Raw genomic sequence first — 14,984 nt, forward strand, 5'->3', positions numbered from 1 at the left:
GTTCTCGGAGAAGAATGGTCTCCACGAAAAGATCAAGGAAGTGAGATGGGCTCCATCTCTAGCAGGAGCTCCAAGGTGGTGAAGCTATGGAGGAGAGGACCACTCAAGCTCGATCAAGCGGGGTGCCCGAGATTTCCAGGCTGGAGGAAGTGGTACCGCATTCTATGCGTCGGGGACCTACCATTGGCTGGTAGTCGCTCGTTTTACGATAGTGATGGGCCGCCTCACCTCACCAACGTGGTCGCCAAGCATCTTCTTCAAGCTACGAGGTACTTATATCTCTTCTTTTTTTCCTTTTCTTACGCTAAAGCTAATCTCCTCCAGGAATGGTCCGTAAAGCTCGCCTCTTCGGACAATCCCCTTGTCCAAATTGATTGGGTCGGCTCTCCAGATCCATTGGCGCTGCATGGTTGATCGCTCGGATCCAACTCCAGGTGGGTTTGTAGCTAGGATCTGTGCCTGCATTCTCGGTTTTTCGCATCCACTCTCGGCCGAGCTGACCCTCGTGCTCCAGAATGGTGTCCGAGGAGCACGAGCGGCTTGTTCGCCCAGCCTTGCAGCAAATTTCAAAGTCTCTCAAGAGCCATGTTGAGCCTGCGACTCCACGGTCCGTCACGAGCACCAGAGCTGTGAGGTAAGCTTAGATCTGAGCTCTTCTTGGTGGAGTCTTGTCCACATTGATGGTTTTTCTTTGTTTTCCTTCCAGGGACTCGGCTATGGAGGACCCGGACGGTGTCCTGGCCAGTGTAGCACTGTGCATCGAGCAGCTGAGAGGAGCAAGCTTCAGCCCCCAGGAGAAAGAGAATGCCTCCAAGCAGCTTTTGGTGCTCGTGGAGGAGCGAGATCAAAATGCCAAGAAGGCGATCACATCTCACACGCAAGCGATACCACTGCTGGTGAATTTGCTGAGAACAGGTACCACCAGTTCCAAGATCAATGTAGCGGCGGTCATGGCCCTTCTTTGCAAGGAGGAGGAGCTGAGAATGAAAGTTCTTCTGGGGGGATGCGTTCCGCCTTTGCTCGCGCTGCTCAAGGTTGGATCCACAGTCGCTCACAGTGCTGCAGCAAAAGCGATTTTTGCCGTGACCACCACTGTCGACCACGTTGGGGCCAAGATTTTTTCCACCGAGGGTGTGGTTCCAAGCCTGTGGGAGCAATTCCAACCGGGCAACAAGCTCGAAACTAGCGTGCTGGGGCTCTTGACCGGAGCTCTTCGCAACCTTTGCAACAAGAACAACGTCGTAGAGGGGTTCTGGTCGGCAACTCTAGACGCCGGGGGGATCCAGGTTCTAGCAGCTCTTCTCGGGAGTGGAAACTCGGACGCACAGGCCAATGCAGCTTCCATCCTGGCCAGCTTGATGGACGCTGTAGAAACAAGCGGACCCAAAGTTTTCTCCACGACTGGAGCTCTCGATCAGCTGTTTAAGTTGCTTGAGAATGGACACGAGACGGGAGTGAGAGCCGAGGCCGCCGGAGCTCTTCGTGCTCTCACGCAGCACTCACCGGAAGCTCGTCAGTATATCACAAAGACAAATGGTGGCGGGATGATACGAGAATTGATCGCGGCCGTGGTAGCTCCTTCCAAGGAGTTCATGCAAGGAGTTTTCGCCCAGCAGCTTCAGGAGAATGCGATGGGATCGCTGGCCAACGTTCTCGGAGGAATGACGACGGTGGTCGGGCGTTTAGCCGAGGAGCTCAACCAGCAGCAACAAGTTGGAGCGGTCAGTGCAGACACAGTCGGCGCTCTAGCGTACGCTCTCATGGTCATCGACTCTTCCTCGGCAGAGAAGGATTCTTCCGGCTGTGTCGTCAATCCGAGCTCTCTGGAGAGGCTTCTGGTGAAGCTGATGGAGCATCAAGATGTTGATGAACTACTCAAGGAGCACGTCATCGAGGCACTGGCGAGTTTGTACAGCAACACGTACTTGGCGTCCAATCTCGAGCATGCCGAGGCGAAGAAGATGCTTGTCGGCTTAGCGACGTTGGCCGATCCATGGATCCGAGTGGAGCTTATACGAGCGCTCAGCAGCATTTGCAGTGGGAAGGCCGGACTTTGGGAGTCTATCCGCGGTCGGGATGGTGTCCAGTTCATGATATCCTTGCTTGGAGTTTCTTCCGAGCAGCAGCAAGAGTACGCAGTGGCGCTGCTTTCCATTCTCTCGAGACAAATCGATGAAAGTAACTGGGCCATCACAGCCTCTGGAGGAATTCCACCGCTCGTCCAGCTTCTCGAAACAGGCTCTCCAAAGGCGAAAGAAGACTCGGCAATTGTTCTCGGCAATCTTTGCTCTCACAGCGAAGATATCCGTGCCTGTGTTGAGACTGCCGAAGCGGAGGCAGCACTTTTGTGGCTGCTCAAGAACGCTAGCCCCGAAGGACAAGAGATCGCTGCTCGTGCCATAACTAAGCTTGTGAGACGACCGGACGCTGATACTTTGAGCCAGCTTACGGCCATGCTCGTCGGGGACTTACCATCTTCGAAGCAGCACGTACTGGAAGTTACGAGCTGCTTGCTCGCTGTAGTTGCGGAGCAAGACATGGGCAAGGAAGGAGCTGCTGGCTACGAGGCCTTCGACACGCTCATGACTTTACTCGAGTCTCCAAGCAGCAAGGAGACGCAAGAAAAGGCTGCCTCGGTGATAGCCAGGGTCTTTGCTCTTCGCCAGGACATGCATCACAGTCCTCTTGTCCAAAAGGCCGTCGGACCTCTAAACAAGCTCGTCAGGAACATCAACGAGGAGGAGCCAGGGACGATCAGCGTTGCTGCTCAGGCGGCGCTAGCTCTGGCTGCCTTGTTTTCTTCTATCCGAGAGCATGGCTACGTGAAAGACGCTGCCGTGGACGCTATAACACCGCTGGTTGCTCTGGCCAAGGTGACGAGCTTAGCTCCCGCTGAAGCAGCAGTGAAAGCACTCGCGTTTCTCTTGGTGGACGAGGAGGTTGCCTTGGACGTGCCGCTTGGAGACTTGATAGATCCTTTCACTCGGATTCTACGAGAAGGCAGTGAGGCTGGAAGAGACGATGCTGCTGCGGCACTGGCTCGGCTCTTTGCGGTGCATTCCATCGACGACAAGCTTGCGGAGAGTATTAGTTTCTGCGGCACCATGGTGGCTCTAGCGGACCTCTTAACTGGAGTGAGCTTCGATCAAGTGGAGACGATCCAAGCTCTCGACGCGCTCTCGGCGGTGGCAAGGTCCAAGACGAATGCATCTTATAGCCGTCAACTTCTGGGTGTGATCGAGAGCCTGGGCCCGCTGGTTACGTGCGCTGCAATCGGATCACCCGTCCTTTGCGAGAAAGTTATTGAGGTGCTGGCGAGACTTTGCCAGGACAAAGCTGCGATCTTGGGAGGCTTGATCGCAAACACTGACAAGTGCATAGCTTCTCTAGCGGACCGGATCATCAGATCGAGCAACGTTGAAGTTAAGATTGGTGGAACGGCTCTTCTCATATGTGCCGCGAAGGAACACGGTCAGAAAGCCATGGATGCTCTTGCCGAGTCGGGATGCGCTTCACTGCTGATCCAGACTCTAGTCGGCATGCTTCAAGGGAGCTCCGGAGATGGTGATTTTGAAACAGCCTCTCCCGGAGGCTTGGGAGCTACGACTGTTGCTCTCTGGCTTCTCTCCGTGATCGCTACTCACGACAGCGGCAGCAAAGTTGCCATCATGGAGGCTGGAGCGATTGATGTTCTTGCGGAGAAGCTCGCCATCTTTGCTCCAAACGCTCGACAGGTATGTTTTAAACTTAGTTCCAGTTTTCTCACTGATGCTACTTCCATGCAGGCAAAGGTCGAGGAATCTGGAAATAACTGGATCAGTGCCTTGCTCCTCGCGATCCTTTTTCTCGACCGGGACGTCTCCCGTGCCCCGGCAACGTCTCGAGCTATTCCAGCGCTGTCGCTGCTGCTCAAGTCGGAGGACACCATGGACAGATATTTCTCAGCGCAAGCACTGGCAAGCCTCGTCTGCCACGGGAGTCGTGGAACTCTACTCGCTGTAGCCAACTCTGGAGCAGTCCCGGGATTGATTTCTCTTCTCGGCAGTGCAGAAGTGGAGGCAGGAAATCTGGTGACACTTTCGGAGGAGTTTTTGCTGGTTTCCAGTCCCGACCAGGTTGCCTTGGAGAGGCTGTTTAGAGTCGACGATATCAGATACGGTGCTACTGCTCGCAAGGCTATACCAGCTCTGGTTGAGCTCCTCAAGCCAAATCCAGGCCGTCCTGGTGCGCCACCTTTGGCACTCAGTCTACTTACGCAGATTGCCGAAGCAAACCACGTTAACAGGGTGACAATGGCCGAAGCTGGAGCTCTAGAAGCTCTCACAAAGTATCTCTCTCTCGGCCCTCAAGATGCCATAGAAGAAGCTGCTGCCGAGCTCCTGAGGATTCTTTTCAGCAGTCCCGAGCTTCGACGTCACGACTCGGCTTCAGGTGCAGTAGACCAGCTTGTAGCAGTGTTGAGAATGGGAGCTCGAGGATCCAGGTACACAGCAGCTCGAGCACTCCAGGGTGTTTTTGGTGCTGAGCAAATACGAGGTGGAGACATAGCGACTCAAGCTATTGTACCGCTGGTTGAGATGCTGAGTGCCGCTGTGGAGCGAGAGCAGCGAGCGGCAATCGGTGCGCTGATATCTCTAGCGGCAGACAATCCTCACAAGGCGATCGTGATTGGCGACGTTGAGCTCAATACTTTAGAGATCTTGAGCAAGATACTGTCGGCCGACACTTCTTCGTCGTCACTTCAGCTTAAAGAGCATGCAGCGGAGCTTTGCTCGGTCCTTTTTGCAAACGCACGAGTAAGATCCAAGGCTGCTGCCAGTACCTGCATCCTTCCACTGATCGACTTGCTCAGTACCGCCGAGGCCGAGTCCGTGCAGCACGTCGCTACTCAGGCTCTCGATAATCTCTTGGACGACGAGCAACAGGCCGAGGCAGTAGCAGCATATGGTGCTGTGGTTCCACTCGTGGAGCTCATAGTCGGTTCTAGCTTCAAGGTGCACGAGGTGGCAGTGAGTGCTCTGATAAAGCTCGGGAAGGATCGACCACTTTGCAAGCTTGACATGGTAAAAGCCGGAGTGATCGACAGAGTTCTCGTCAGTATGGGACAGGAGCCTTCGCCGGACTCTTTTTGTGCTCGCGGAGCAGAACTTTTGAGGATTCTGACCAACAACAGCAGCATTGCAAAGAGCACGTCGGCGGCCAAGGCTGTCGAGCCCCTGTTCACGATGCTGCAGACTCGAGCTGAGATTGGACCTGCAGGCCAGCACAGTGCCGTCCAGACGCTGGTAAACATCATCGAAAAGCCACAATGCACGGCTTCGCAAACTTTGAGTTGCGGTCTCGCTCTACAGCCGCTGCTGCAGCTTCTCGAGTCGACGTCCCAGTCCGTCCAACAAGTAGCAGCGGAGCTCCTCTCGCATTTACTCGTGGAGCCTCGCTTCCAGCAGGATCCAATCACTCAAGCTGCGGTTCCAGCGCTTGTAAAGTTGGCGGGCAGCAGTGGTGCTCTCAGCGTCCAGCAAAGAGCCGTGAATGCTCTGGAGCTTGCGTCTACCAGCTGGCCGGACGCACTGGTGGAGTCGGGTGGTATCTCGGAGGTTTCGAAGATCATCTTGCAGACCGATCCTCCGGCTCCGCACGGCCTGTGGGAATGCGCTGCAAAGCTGCTCTCCAATGTTTCACAGAACTACTGCCAGGAGCTCACGCCAGCAGTGGTTTCGAAGCTTTTAAGATCCACGTCCGAGGCGACGGTGGCTGTGTCTCTGCACGCCTTGCTGGTCATGGAGAAAGAGGACGCGTCCACCGCGGAGATCATGGCAGAGAATGGAGCTGTCGAGTCTCTAGTGGAGATTTTGAGGAGCCACCAATGCGAAGAAGCAGCTGCTCGCCTCCTGGAGTCACTCGTGAACAACGTTACCGTTCGGGGCATGAAAGCAACCAAGCTCGCAGTTTGTCCCTTGTCCGAGTTTCTTCTGGATCCCCAGACACAGTCGGAGCAGGCAAGACTGCTGGCAGCTCTCGCTCTTGGTGATCTCTTCCAGAACGACACTCTCTGCAAGTCGACTGATGCTGTCTCGGCATGCCGTGCCTTGGTGAGTTTACTGGAGGGCCAGCACAACGAAGAGATACAAATGGTGGCAATCTGTGCGTTGCAAAACTTGGTGGTGAACAGTCGTCCAAACAAGCGCGCTGTTGCCGAGGCTGGAGGAGTGCAAGCTCTGCAAGAGCTCGTCGCCACCGCAAGTTCCGATACTGCCGTGCAAGCTGCGGCTCTGATCCGGATTCTCTTCTCCAACTATACGATCCAGGAGTTCGCATCCATAGAGGTGATCCAAGCTTTACTCGGTAAGTTTTAAACTTTGTCATCCAGAGCTTATGACTTTCTGCCTTATCTTTCAGCGTTACTCGAGAAGGATTTGTGGTCCAGAGAACCGATCAAAGACGAGGTGATCAAAGCCATCAACACGCTCTTCAACCTCTATCCGAAGTTCCGGATCACCGAGATAGCCACCGCCAGCATTCCTCTTTTGATCGGAGCTATGAAGACCGAGTCGGAGGTGGCGCAAGAGGCAGCACTGGACACTCTCTTCCTCTTTCGCCAGACATGGTCGGCCAGTCCGGAAGAAGAAGGCCGAGCTCAAGCAAACGCAATGGCGGACGCCATACCCGTGCTCCAGATGCTCATGAGAACCGGTCCTCAGCGCTTCCACGAGCGCATAGAGCTTCTCCTGCAGTGCTTACCCGGGAACTTGCTGGTTAACATCAAGCGTGGAAACAACTTGCGGCAGTCCATGGGTGGAACCAACGCGTTTTGCAAGATTACGCTGGGAAGTGGACCTCCTCGACAGACACGAGTAAGTGGTCCTTCGATCCTTACTGAAGCTAAAGAAAAATGGTGTTTTGCTTCGCCCGTCACAGGTTGTTTCCAACAACAGTGCTCCGCAATGGGAGCAAGGATTTGCGTGGGCTTTCGACACGCCCCCAAAGGGCCAGAAGCTTCACATATCATGCAAGAACAAGGGAGCCTTTGGAAAGGTAACGAAAGTTCTCTCTTTTGTTTGAGAGAGATATTGATGTTCTCGTCCTTTCTCTCGAGCAGGCATCGCTTGGTAAAGTCACCATACAGATCGACCGCGTGGTTTTGCTGGGCAACTTAAGTGGAGAGTATCAACTCAAGCCCGATAGCAACCGAGATGGAAGTCCGCGCACGCTGGAGATAGAATTCCAATGGTCTAACAGGTGATTCTCAGCGACAGTTCTAGAGGTAAGAAACGAGGGGAGGCTTGTATACATGTGAATAACCAAGGATTTTTGCAAGTGGAAAGTTTTGACAGTTTTTCTTCAGTGAATAAAGGGCTTGTCTTTCAAAAGCTTACTTGTAAAACTTGTGGACTTGCTCGATTGGAGCCCGGCAGTGAGGACAGCTTTTGTGCTCTTGTTGGACTTTTTTCGCGCATTCCATGCACATGAGCGCATGTCCACAAGGAATCAGCAACGCCCTTGTGCCACAGTTCTCGAAATCCTCCAAACAGTGCGAGCATTCGTCCTGGAAAACGAAAGTAGAAGCACAAGAGAAGCAAAAGTCTCAGAAGTTTTCACCTTCTTGTCACTGGAAGGAGGAGCGGCAGCGACTGGTGTGTTGGAAGACTCTTTCATTGCTTCTGCAATCTCCTTCTCGAATTGCATCTGGAGCTGCAAACGCAAGAGAGAAAAAAAACAAAATGATCAACTTAAAGAAGAGAAAGAATGAGACTTACTTCCAGGATTTCCTTGCTCTCACGCTCGATTAGATCCATCTCCAAGCTATCGTGTTCCTGCCTAAACTTCTCCTCGGCCTCTCTTACCGAGGCTTCAAACTGCTGCTTTTTGTTTTCCATGGCCTGGAGCTTCAAGGCGCTGCATTTGTGGAGCCAGCGTTTAGCGAAAGCCGAAAGAGTCGATCGCAAACTTACGTCTCTTGTGCGTTCCTTGATTCTTTAGCTCGCAGCCGTTGCAAGTATTCGAGATGATCCATCTTCTCCTTCTCAGTCTTGGAGTCCTGGAAATCAAGCTTCTCTCGCAGCATCAAGTTCACCTTTTCAAACTCAGCTTGCTGCCGTCTCATTCTCCTCTCGAAATCTTCGTCCAGTCGAGAAATCTGAACAAAAGATTGATTAGAAAGGAAAGAAGAACTTGCAAAAAGAAGAAAGAACTTTACCTCTTGTGCGAAGCGTCGTTGCATTTCTTCCCTTCGAGCTCTATCGGTTTCCAAGCTTTGTGTGGCTTCGTTTAGCGCGGCTTCGATGGCACTCCTGCTGCTGGCGACGAGTTCTTTCTTCTCCTCGATCTTGAACGATCGCAGCTTCTCCTTGCTCACTTCGTGCTTCATTTTCTGGGCCGGAGTTGGCGTCGTGCCGTGCATCCTTGAATTTGGCGACAGCACTTCCACCAGAGCTCGATAGTAGCCTCGGTGCCGATTCACAAACTTCTTCCGGTCCCTGGAAAACCATTGCTCATCATCAGCAAAGAGAAAGGAAGAAACGCAAGGGAAGAACACACACACAAAAAAAAAAAAACGCCAAGACTTCCAAGAAAGAATCCAAGAACACCGAAAAAGAAGAGCTTTTCTCACCGGATCGTCTCGGCGTGAGCGATGAGCCCTCTCCAGCCAGTGAACTCCGTCCTCGTCGGGCAAACAGCGCAGATTCTCTTCGTCGTGTCGCGAAGCAAATTCGGAGCTTCTGGCCCGACGAGCTCCCTCACCTCGCCAATGCAGGCCTCGTACGCTCGCTCTTGGATCAGCGCGATCTCCTCCTCGTCCATTTCATCGTCGTCGTCGTCCTCCTCCTCCTCTTCCTCCTCTTCATCGGAGCTTCTCGCGCGCTTCATTCGTTTCTATTCTCCTAGAACCCTAAAATTTGGCATTTTGGATATGGCGGCCTTGCCCTCTTCGTCGTCTTCCCTCATCCAATCCTTCCAGCAGCGGCGGCGGCGGCGGCGGCGATCCCTCGCAGCACGGCGCGGAGATCCTTGGGTCAGCTCCATCGCTCGCGGTAAGAATTTTCGTTCGCATGCGAGAGGTAGAAGAATTTCTCCTCTTTTCCCTTTCTGTAAGATTGCATTCCAGGCTCCCTCTCTCCCTCTTTCTTTCGTTTCTCGGATCGAGTTCTCTATCTCTTGCTTTTTCCTTCGAAGTGAATCTTTCCTCGGTCCTTTCTTTGCTTTTGGTTTCAATGGCTTAACTTCCTTGGTTTTGGTCTCATCGTTCTCGCTCTATAGGTGGTGAAGAGCGTGAGAACTACATTCACGAGCACAAACAACCTCCAGGACCTGGCCGAGCGGCGAAGCATTGTGTGCAACAATGCGGACTTGGAGAGAACTGATATGTTGGGTAAGAGAAACCTCCTCCTTTTTCTTAGAGTGAGTTTCGTGGATTTTCGAGAGAGGGGAGCTCGCATTCTAGGCTCCAGTTTTCGGGAGGAGAGCTAGCATAGTTTCCTCTAGGGAGAGCTAGCATCTTTCATAGCTTACTTCTAGATCCGGAGTTCTTTCGATTAGAAGTTTGAGTATCGGGGTCTAGTTTTTCGACGAGAACCTACTATGTTTTTGGCGAGTATCCAAGCCCAAGCTGCCATCCTCGTCCTCGACTTCCAGAGGAAGTGGCCTCAGCAAGCCTTCCGGATCTCGCCAGCGCTCAAATCCTTCCTGGCCAAACGAGACCGAGATGGTACGTCCTCCAGGTATTTTTTTTCTTTTCTGGATCGATCCAACTCTTTTTTCGATGGATTGATCTATAGGACCAGGCGAGCGATTTGCGCCGCCAAGCTCTGAGAATTTTGCTCCAGTGTGAATCCCGCTTTTCCTCAAGGAGAGATTAAAACAAAGGTATTCCGGGGTTTAAGAGGAAAGAGTGGATAAATTTTGTACATATGGTTTAACCTCATCCCTTTGTTTTCTTTTTCTAGAAGGTAGATAAATATCGTGAAAAAGTAATTCGAAAAACATGACCTAGTTTAAGTTCGTACTGGCCATCGTCATCTTTGGACGAACAAAGCATATTCCGACGGGAATTTGGCATATTCTGGTATGCCTACTCCCAGGAACCCTAAAATCTCTTTGGCATTTTGGATATGGCGGCTTTGTCCTCTTCGTCGTCCTCCCTCATCCAATCCTTCCAGCACGACTGCGGCGGCGATGATCCCTCCTTGCGGCGCGGCGCGGCGATCCTGGGCCTCAGCTCCATCGCTCGCAGTAAGATTTCTCGTGGGTTCGAGAGGCAATGTATGTGATCGTGGCTCTGGCAGTGGGGTGCGCGGCGAGGAAGGGCTTTCTTCTCGCCAGGGTTTCATCGCACGCCGAGAGGTAGAAGAAATCTCTAATTCTCGTGGCCAGGAGCTAAAAATCTTTGCAATGCTGCCACAGCGCCGTAGCGGCCAAGCACCAGGAGGTGCCCAGTGGATTCACCAGGAGCTGCCGGATCTCGGAGGAGCTCCAGAGGATAATCGGCAAAGAAGAGCTTCCGCGGCCTCAAGTAAGTAACCATCTCCTCTTTTTCCTCTTTAGATTCTTTGTTTTCTTTTAGATTGCATTCTAGTTAGCTCTCCCCTCTCGTTTCTTCCTTCTTTCTCTCCTGGATCTAGTTCTCTTATCTCTTGCTTGTTCCTTCCAAGCAAATTTTTCCTTCTGTTCTTTCATCCATTTCGATGCTCTTTGTTTTGCTTGTTTCTATGTTCTTTGGTTGTTTGTTCTTAACTTCTTTGTTCTTCCTTGTAAATTTTGGTCTCATCGTTCCCGTTCTATAGGTGGTGAAGAGCGTGTGGAACTACATTCACGAGCACAACCTCCAGGACCCGGCCGACCGGCGAAGCATCGTGTGCAATGCGGATTTGGCTCAAGTTTTGGGCGTGGAGAGGACTGATATGTTCCAGCTGAGCCGATTACTCTCCAGGCATCTCACATACACGGGTAAGAGAAACTTCCTCCTTTTTCTTAGCCTCGAGAGATTCTTCCGAGAGTGTTTAGGAGAGGAGTGCTAGCATTTTAGTTTTCGTGAGAGGGGATCTAGCATTGTTTTCATAGTTTCCTTCTAAGGAGAGCTAGCATTTTTCATAGTTTACCACTAGATTCATAAGAGATTAAGAAACTTTTATTGGGAGTGAAGTTCGGTCTTGTTTTCTCGACGAGAACTTACTATGCTCTGGCGATGGTGGCAGGACCAACTGGAGTATCCAAGCCAAAGCCGCCGAAGTCACCATCCTCGTCTTCGTCTTCCAGAGGAATTGGCCTCAGCAAGCCTTTTCGGATCTCGCAAGCGCTCAAATCCTTCCTGGCCACGAACGAGACGGAGATGGTGCGATCGGACGTGGTGAAGCTCATGTGGGATTACATCAAAGAGCACAACCTTCAGGTAAGAAGAAAAAAACAGTTTTTTCTTGATCGATCCAACACTTTCTTATTTTTCCAGGATCCAGAGGACAGGAGGCGAGTGATTTGCGACGCCAAGCTCAAAGAACTACTCCAGTGTGACTCGCTGCTTGGAATCGGCATCACCAAGTACCTCTCACCCCATTTTCTCAAGGATTAGAAGGAAAAGGAAAGAAAGGAAAGTTTTCTTTTGCTCGTCCAGATTTTTTGGTTTCTGTGAAGAGCCCTATAATGTGAAAGGATTGATTAGGGCAACGAGGCTCTCTCTTCTCTTTGCGCGAATTGTGATAGATCCGAGCTGCCGCTGCTGGATTTGTGGCTCTTGGATGGACTAGGCGATGGATCCGCCAATGGATCTCACGCGAGATCAGGTAGATTCCCCCCATTGCGATGGATTTTTCTCAGCGAAAACCCCATTGCAGGTGTTGACGAGAGACATTCCATGGGAGAATTACCTCAATGCGAAGCTCATCTCCAGCACGGATTTGCAGCTGCTGAGGCGCTACGATCACAAGCCCGAGGATGCGCAGATTGCTATGCTAGAAGAGGTAATTGGGAATTTTCGTTGCTAGAATCTAGTTTCCTGGATTGAATTGGATTGGAGAGGATTGATTTCTTTGTTTTTGGCAGAATGGTGTTGCTTATGTGAGAGTGTTCTTGAGACTACTTGACAACATCACGAAGGAAGAAACGGTGGAGTATGTGGTAGCGTTGGTGGATGAAATGCTTTCTGGTAAGTCCATAGCTTTTGGAAGGATGACTGAGCCAAACTTCTTTGAATTCATGCCAGTGGATCCGATAAAGCATGCTGCATTGTTCCACGATGAAGAATTTTCTCCCGAGGAGATTTACCGGCCTTTCTTGAGGTGAGGATTTGTTGATTCGATGGATAGGCACTGAGTCTTCCTTTTCTTTCCCCCAGTTTGTTGTCCAGGAAAAATTGGTTTTTGCAAGAGAAAGCTTGCAAGATTCTGACCGTCTTGATCAGGTAGCTTGTTTTGAGACTTTGCGAGAGAATTTGTCTTACTTTTTCTTGTTTGAAAGCGCTCGTCCACGACAACAGGCGGTGGAGGTCTCACAAAAGCCTGGGCCTTCCAAGAACGTATTGCAGGATGTCCTTCAGAAACTTGTCTCGTGGCTTTGTATTCAGGTAATATAGCTACTGTTTCCATCGATCCACCGAATGATTTGTTTTTTCTATCTCTCGGCAGCTAAGACATCCTTCTCATCCAAGCCGAGCAATACCAACAGCCGTGAGCTCTTTGGCTACTCTGCTAAGAGACCACGGTGTGAAATCCATGTTTGTCCAACTTGAGGGCGTGAAACTCCTGACTCCATTGATATCTCCCGCAACAACACAGCAGTACATTCAGGTTCGTGATGCTGTGCTCTCAACTCAACTGGTTTTTAACAGCGGTGGTCTTGTTTTCCGTTTCTAGCTACTGTACGAGGCAACTCTGTGCATGTGGCTCCTCTCGTTCTACAGCTTGGCCGTGGACGCTATAGCAGCCACTCGAGCCTTACCTCGGCTGGTGGAAGTCGCGAGAACGTCCTCCAAAGAAAAGGTTTGTTTTCATCTTTCTTTGTGTTACTTTCGAAACAATAGCGAGAGTGTTGCAGGTTGTGAGAGTGGTTATTTTGACGCTGCGAAATCTTCTCACGAAAGGAACTTTTGCACGAGACATGGTCGAGCTCGGGATGCCAAAGATCATCCAGAACCTTAAGATGCAAGCATGGAGTGACGAGGTAAGAGCTTTTGCTTTTTCAAGCTTGCATATGTAAATACGTTTTGCTGGACAGGATCTCACCGAAGCTCTCAATCTCATGGAAGAGACACTGAAAAAGAACCTCAAGCTGCTGAGTTCGTTCGAGAAGTACAAGCAGGAGGTGCTGTCCGGTAACTTGGATTGGACTCCGATGCACAAAGATCCTCTCTTCTGGAAAGAAAACATCAAGAAATTCGAGGAGAATGACTTCCAGGTATAGTGTTGAAGTTCTTTAAAGGTGGGATCTAAGTTCTTGTGGTTTTTGCTCCAGGTTTTGCGAATACTTGTGACCATTCTCGACAACTCTCGTGATCCGAGAACGCAGGCCGTCGCGTGCCAAGACATTGCGCAGTTTATCCAGTTTCATCCCGCTGGCCGCGGCATTGTCTTGGACATGAGAGCCAAAGACCGAGTGATGCGTCTAATGAACCACGATAACAGTGAAGTCAGAAAGGAGGCTCTGATTTGTGTTCAGAAGCTTCTGTTGAATGCAAAGTATGCAAGTTTTATGCAAAATAAATAAAAACCAAAATGAATAAATAAATAAATAGTAAATAATATAATTAGGCATTAGCGACATTAACATTAATAGTGAAATGATTTCATCACCTTCAAGGATCAAACGAAGATCTAAATGCTACCACCACCACCTTTGTATCAACTCCAGGTACACAGCCTCGTCTCCATTTGTCACTTCCAGGTATTCGAGCAAGCCCGGCATGCCACCAGTAAGGTAATGGATGCTAGCAGACGTCTTGAGGCTCTCTGGTAACGACGACAAAGCCAGCCATGTCTTGAGCTCCATCTGGCTGAAAGGCCCGTCAAGCACAAACTTCTGCCTGTCCAGGATCAGCTTCCTCTTGAGACTTTGCTCCTTATGATAGCGTTTGGCTGAGATCTCAACCAAGAGGCGGCGCCGCACAAAGTCGAGTATGCGTTGTCTAGTTTTGTCCTCGTTTCCTCACTGTCCCCGTGCTGGGCGTCAAACACCTCCCAGTCATCCACCACGAACAGAAGCTGCTCCCGTCTGCGGCCACACCAGAAGGAGAGCTCATTCAGATCTCGCAGCTCCTGGCTTGCCGTCTCGTGGCCATGGAATGCCATGAGAATTCCCTCCCACACAGCGGCAGAAAGCTCCGGACTAGATCTCCAGCGTTGAGGAAGACAACATGCCTGTCTCCAGACTGCTGTATGTGACTGCAAACTGCAGCAACCAAATACGACTTGCCCAATTCCATTGCACCCATCACTGAAATCTGGTGCCCTCGCCGTTCTTTTGACAACTCGAGGACACGCTCATACAGCTCATGAGCAGCCCACAAACCTGTAAACGTTCTACCGCCCCTCCTCCGTTGAGGCCATTGGGGAGTATGGCCAGATAACGCTGATGGAGTAGCTGGTGTCCCACAGGTACGAAGGGTCATAAGTTGGCGACCGAGCATTTTGTTTTTTCCAAGCTCTTCTCTGCTGTTTGGTGCAGACTTTGTAGCTGCATACACCATGTTGAAAATCAGGGCAAATAATAGAAACCTCAAGAATAAAACTTATATATATTTTTATATAGAACAAATAGTAAGTTCAACCCTAAAAGGTCAATTAAATACCCAAAATCATTTGAATGTGTACTTATCATTTATTCAAATAAATTTCACAAATAATTATTGAGAAATTTAATTATTATATAAAATTATTCAATTTAATTATTATATAAAATTATTCAATTTTATTAATATTAAAATTATTTAATTTTATTAATATTAAAATTATTTAATTTTATTAATATTAAAATTATTTAATTTTTATTATTAAAATTAT

The 14,984-nt window shown here is 50.4% G+C and overlaps 4 protein-coding genes and 1 long non-coding RNA gene across 6 annotated transcripts; 4 read left to right on the forward strand and 1 right to left on the reverse strand.

Moving 5' to 3' along the window:
• Window positions 1-14: 14 nt before the first annotated feature.
• On the forward strand, window positions 15-7,370 carry LOC9647504 (protein CELLULOSE SYNTHASE INTERACTIVE 1). The gene is made up of 8 exons (XM_024685323.1): window positions 15-269; window positions 325-434; window positions 515-634; window positions 707-3,734; window positions 3,786-6,345; window positions 6,400-6,854; window positions 6,919-7,035; window positions 7,100-7,370. The coding sequence occupies exons 3-8, from the start codon at window positions 516-518 to the stop codon at window positions 7,241-7,243; spliced, it is 6,423 nt and encodes a 2,140-aa protein (XP_024541091.1). The 5' UTR covers window positions 15-269; window positions 325-434; window position 515; the 3' UTR covers window positions 7,244-7,370.
• Window positions 7,284-8,903, reverse strand: LOC9647505 (trichohyalin). Its single transcript, XM_002980344.2, has 6 exons — window positions 8,612-8,903; window positions 8,198-8,477; window positions 7,953-8,137; window positions 7,758-7,896; window positions 7,600-7,692; window positions 7,284-7,546 (listed from the first exon to the last, which is right to left on the reverse strand). Exons 1-6 carry the CDS (start codon window positions 8,866-8,868, stop codon window positions 7,373-7,375), a joined length of 1,128 nt encoding a protein of 375 aa, XP_002980390.1. The 5' UTR covers window positions 8,869-8,903; the 3' UTR covers window positions 7,284-7,372.
• A 3-nt stretch (window positions 8,904-8,906) lies between these two features.
• On the forward strand, window positions 8,907-9,993 carry LOC112349977. Of its 2 annotated transcripts, XR_002993594.1 has the most exons (3): window positions 8,946-9,032; window positions 9,259-9,706; window positions 9,777-9,993. It is a non-coding gene; the product is annotated as an uncharacterized LOC112349977 (long non-coding RNA). The 2 variants fall into 2 exon arrangements; XR_002993593.1 differs by having other exon boundaries at window positions 8,907-9,032; window positions 9,259-9,993.
• Window positions 9,994-10,090: 97 nt separating this feature from the next.
• LOC112349976 (SWI/SNF complex component SNF12 homolog) lies at window positions 10,091-11,602 on the forward strand. Its single transcript, XM_024685325.1, has 6 exons — window positions 10,091-10,230; window positions 10,284-10,341; window positions 10,402-10,510; window positions 10,782-10,944; window positions 11,193-11,386; window positions 11,444-11,602. The coding sequence occupies exons 1-6, from the start codon at window positions 10,110-10,112 to the stop codon at window positions 11,561-11,563; spliced, it is 765 nt and encodes a 254-aa protein (XP_024541093.1). The 5' UTR covers window positions 10,091-10,109; the 3' UTR covers window positions 11,564-11,602.
• Window positions 11,603-11,641: 39 nt separating this feature from the next.
• Window positions 11,642-13,713, forward strand: LOC9647882 (probable V-type proton ATPase subunit H). Its single transcript, XM_024685324.1, has 11 exons — window positions 11,642-11,774; window positions 11,826-11,951; window positions 12,034-12,136; window positions 12,194-12,269; window positions 12,326-12,391; window positions 12,448-12,553; window positions 12,615-12,776; window positions 12,843-12,968; window positions 13,024-13,149; window positions 13,204-13,383; window positions 13,441-13,713. Exons 1-11 carry the CDS (start codon window positions 11,742-11,744, stop codon window positions 13,690-13,692), a joined length of 1,356 nt encoding a protein of 451 aa, XP_024541092.1. The 5' UTR covers window positions 11,642-11,741; the 3' UTR covers window positions 13,693-13,713.
• Window positions 13,714-14,984: the final 1,271 nt, after the last annotated feature.

The sequence above is a fragment of the Selaginella moellendorffii genome, unplaced genomic scaffold (genome assembly GCF_000143415.4).
Source record: "Selaginella moellendorffii unplaced genomic scaffold, v1.0 SELMOscaffold_44, whole genome shotgun sequence".
In the NCBI taxonomy this organism is placed as follows: domain Eukaryota; kingdom Viridiplantae; phylum Streptophyta; class Lycopodiopsida; order Selaginellales; family Selaginellaceae; genus Selaginella; species Selaginella moellendorffii.

Coding starts and splice junctions, on each gene's coding strand:
- LOC112349976 (XM_024685325.1), top strand. CDS start 10,110: ATGGCGGCTTTGTCCTCTTCGTCGTCCTCCCTCATCCAATCCTTCCAG. Junction 10,231..10,283: donor CCTCAGCTCCATCGCTCGCA/GTAAGATTTCTC, acceptor TGGCTCTGGCAG/TGGGGTGCGCGGCGAGGAAG. Junction 10,342..10,401: donor GTTTCATCGCACGCCGAGAG/GTAGAAGAAATC, acceptor ATGCTGCCACAG/CGCCGTAGCGGCCAAGCACC.
- LOC9647882 (XM_024685324.1), top strand. CDS start 11,742: ATGGATCCGCCAATGGATCTCACGCGAGATCAG. Junction 12,270..12,325: donor ATTTACCGGCCTTTCTTGAG/GTGAGGATTTGT, acceptor TCTTTCCCCCAG/TTTGTTGTCCAGGAAAAATT. Junction 12,969..13,023: donor GAACGTCCTCCAAAGAAAAG/GTTTGTTTTCAT, acceptor AGAGTGTTGCAG/GTTGTGAGAGTGGTTATTTT.
- LOC9647504 (XM_024685323.1), top strand. CDS start 516: ATGGTGTCCGAGGAGCACGAGCGGCTTGTTCGCCCAGCCTTGCAGCAA. Junction 3,735..3,785: donor TTGCTCCAAACGCTCGACAG/GTATGTTTTAAA, acceptor ACTTCCATGCAG/GCAAAGGTCGAGGAATCTGG. Junction 7,036..7,099: donor ACAAGGGAGCCTTTGGAAAG/GTAACGAAAGTT, acceptor TCTCTCGAGCAG/GCATCGCTTGGTAAAGTCAC.
- LOC9647505 (XM_002980344.2), bottom strand. CDS start 8,868: ATGAAGCGCGCGAGAAGCTCCGATGAAGAGGAGGAAGAGGAGGAGGAG. Junction 7,693..7,757: donor AGAGCAAGGAAATCCTGGAA/GTAAGTCTCATT, acceptor TTGCGTTTGCAG/CTCCAGATGCAATTCGAGAA. Junction 7,547..7,599: donor CTCCTTCCAGTGACAAGAAG/GTGAAAACTTCT, acceptor TTCGTTTTCCAG/GACGAATGCTCGCACTGTTT.